We start from the raw sequence: 818 nt of genomic DNA on the forward strand, positions 1-818 counted from the left end.
TTTATGAGACCCCGTAGCCACGCGATTCGGGATGCAGCACGCTTCTGCCATTCCCATTCCTCATGCCTCCGCTCCTCACAGCAGAGCCCAGTTCTCCGACCTCGACACTTACCTCGCTCTTGGTGTCTAGAGGCGTTTCCTGGGGATGCAGACAGGCATGTGCTACCTTGATTACGTGCTCCAGCTTACGAGGCTGCTCCTCCACCTTGGCTGCCAAGAATAGAGCTGCTGGTACCACCGACTTCAGAAAAACAAACAAACAATTTTTTTTTAAAGTTGGTACGTTCAAGACTAAAGCAAATAAATTAAGCTAATTCTCAGGCCTAAAACAAACATTCCTCTAGGAAACAAAGGCTGCGCAAGTCCAAACACCACCAGGAGAGAAAAGGGTCTCTGGTGACTGCAGCAGCTAGAAACCACCCTTCCCTTTTCCAAGCCCCCTCCTCAGGGACAGTCCCACCATGTCATCCCCCGAGCTGGCTGCCAGGCAGCATCAGGGCTGGGGGGGTTCCCAGCACCCCCCACCCCGCCAGACCCCAGCACACTTACGTTCCTGTGGAACTGGGTGAAGGACTGCACCATATAGAAGCGGTGCATGTACACGATGGCGGTGTTGATGGTGAGCTGGGAGCTGATGGGGCGGTTAAGGAAACACACGGTCCCGAGGACAACCCCTGAGCAGCGCCCTCCACTCCCCTACACCCCACTGGCACAGGGCTGGGCCTCACTCCCAAAAGGCGCTCAGCTCTCCCCGCTGCGGGGCCGGGCCTGGTTCTCCCGGGACACCCGCACAGCTCTCCCCGCTCCCGGGCCGGGCC

At 57.8% G+C, this 818-nt stretch overlaps 1 protein-coding gene across 1 annotated transcript in view; it reads right to left on the minus strand.

The window, feature by feature from the left end:
* Positions 1–693, minus strand: part of CCNT1 (cyclin T1) — an 8,773-nt gene extending 8,080 nt beyond the window's left edge. Inside the window, exons 1-2 of the mRNA XM_035889426.1 lie at positions 550–693; positions 113–241 (exon numbers count right to left, since the gene is read on the minus strand). Of these exons, the coding sequence (XP_035745319.1) occupies positions 113–241; positions 550–597 (177 nt within the window). The 5' untranslated portion in view covers positions 598–693. The remainder of the gene's footprint in view (positions 1–112; positions 242–549) is intronic.
* Positions 694–818: the final 125 nt, after the last annotated feature.

The sequence above is a fragment of the Egretta garzetta genome, unplaced genomic scaffold (genome assembly GCF_000687185.1).
Source record: "Egretta garzetta isolate BGI_Z169 unplaced genomic scaffold, ASM68718v1 scaffold1802, whole genome shotgun sequence".
Classification (NCBI taxonomy): Eukaryota; Metazoa; Chordata; class Aves; order Pelecaniformes; family Ardeidae; genus Egretta; species Egretta garzetta.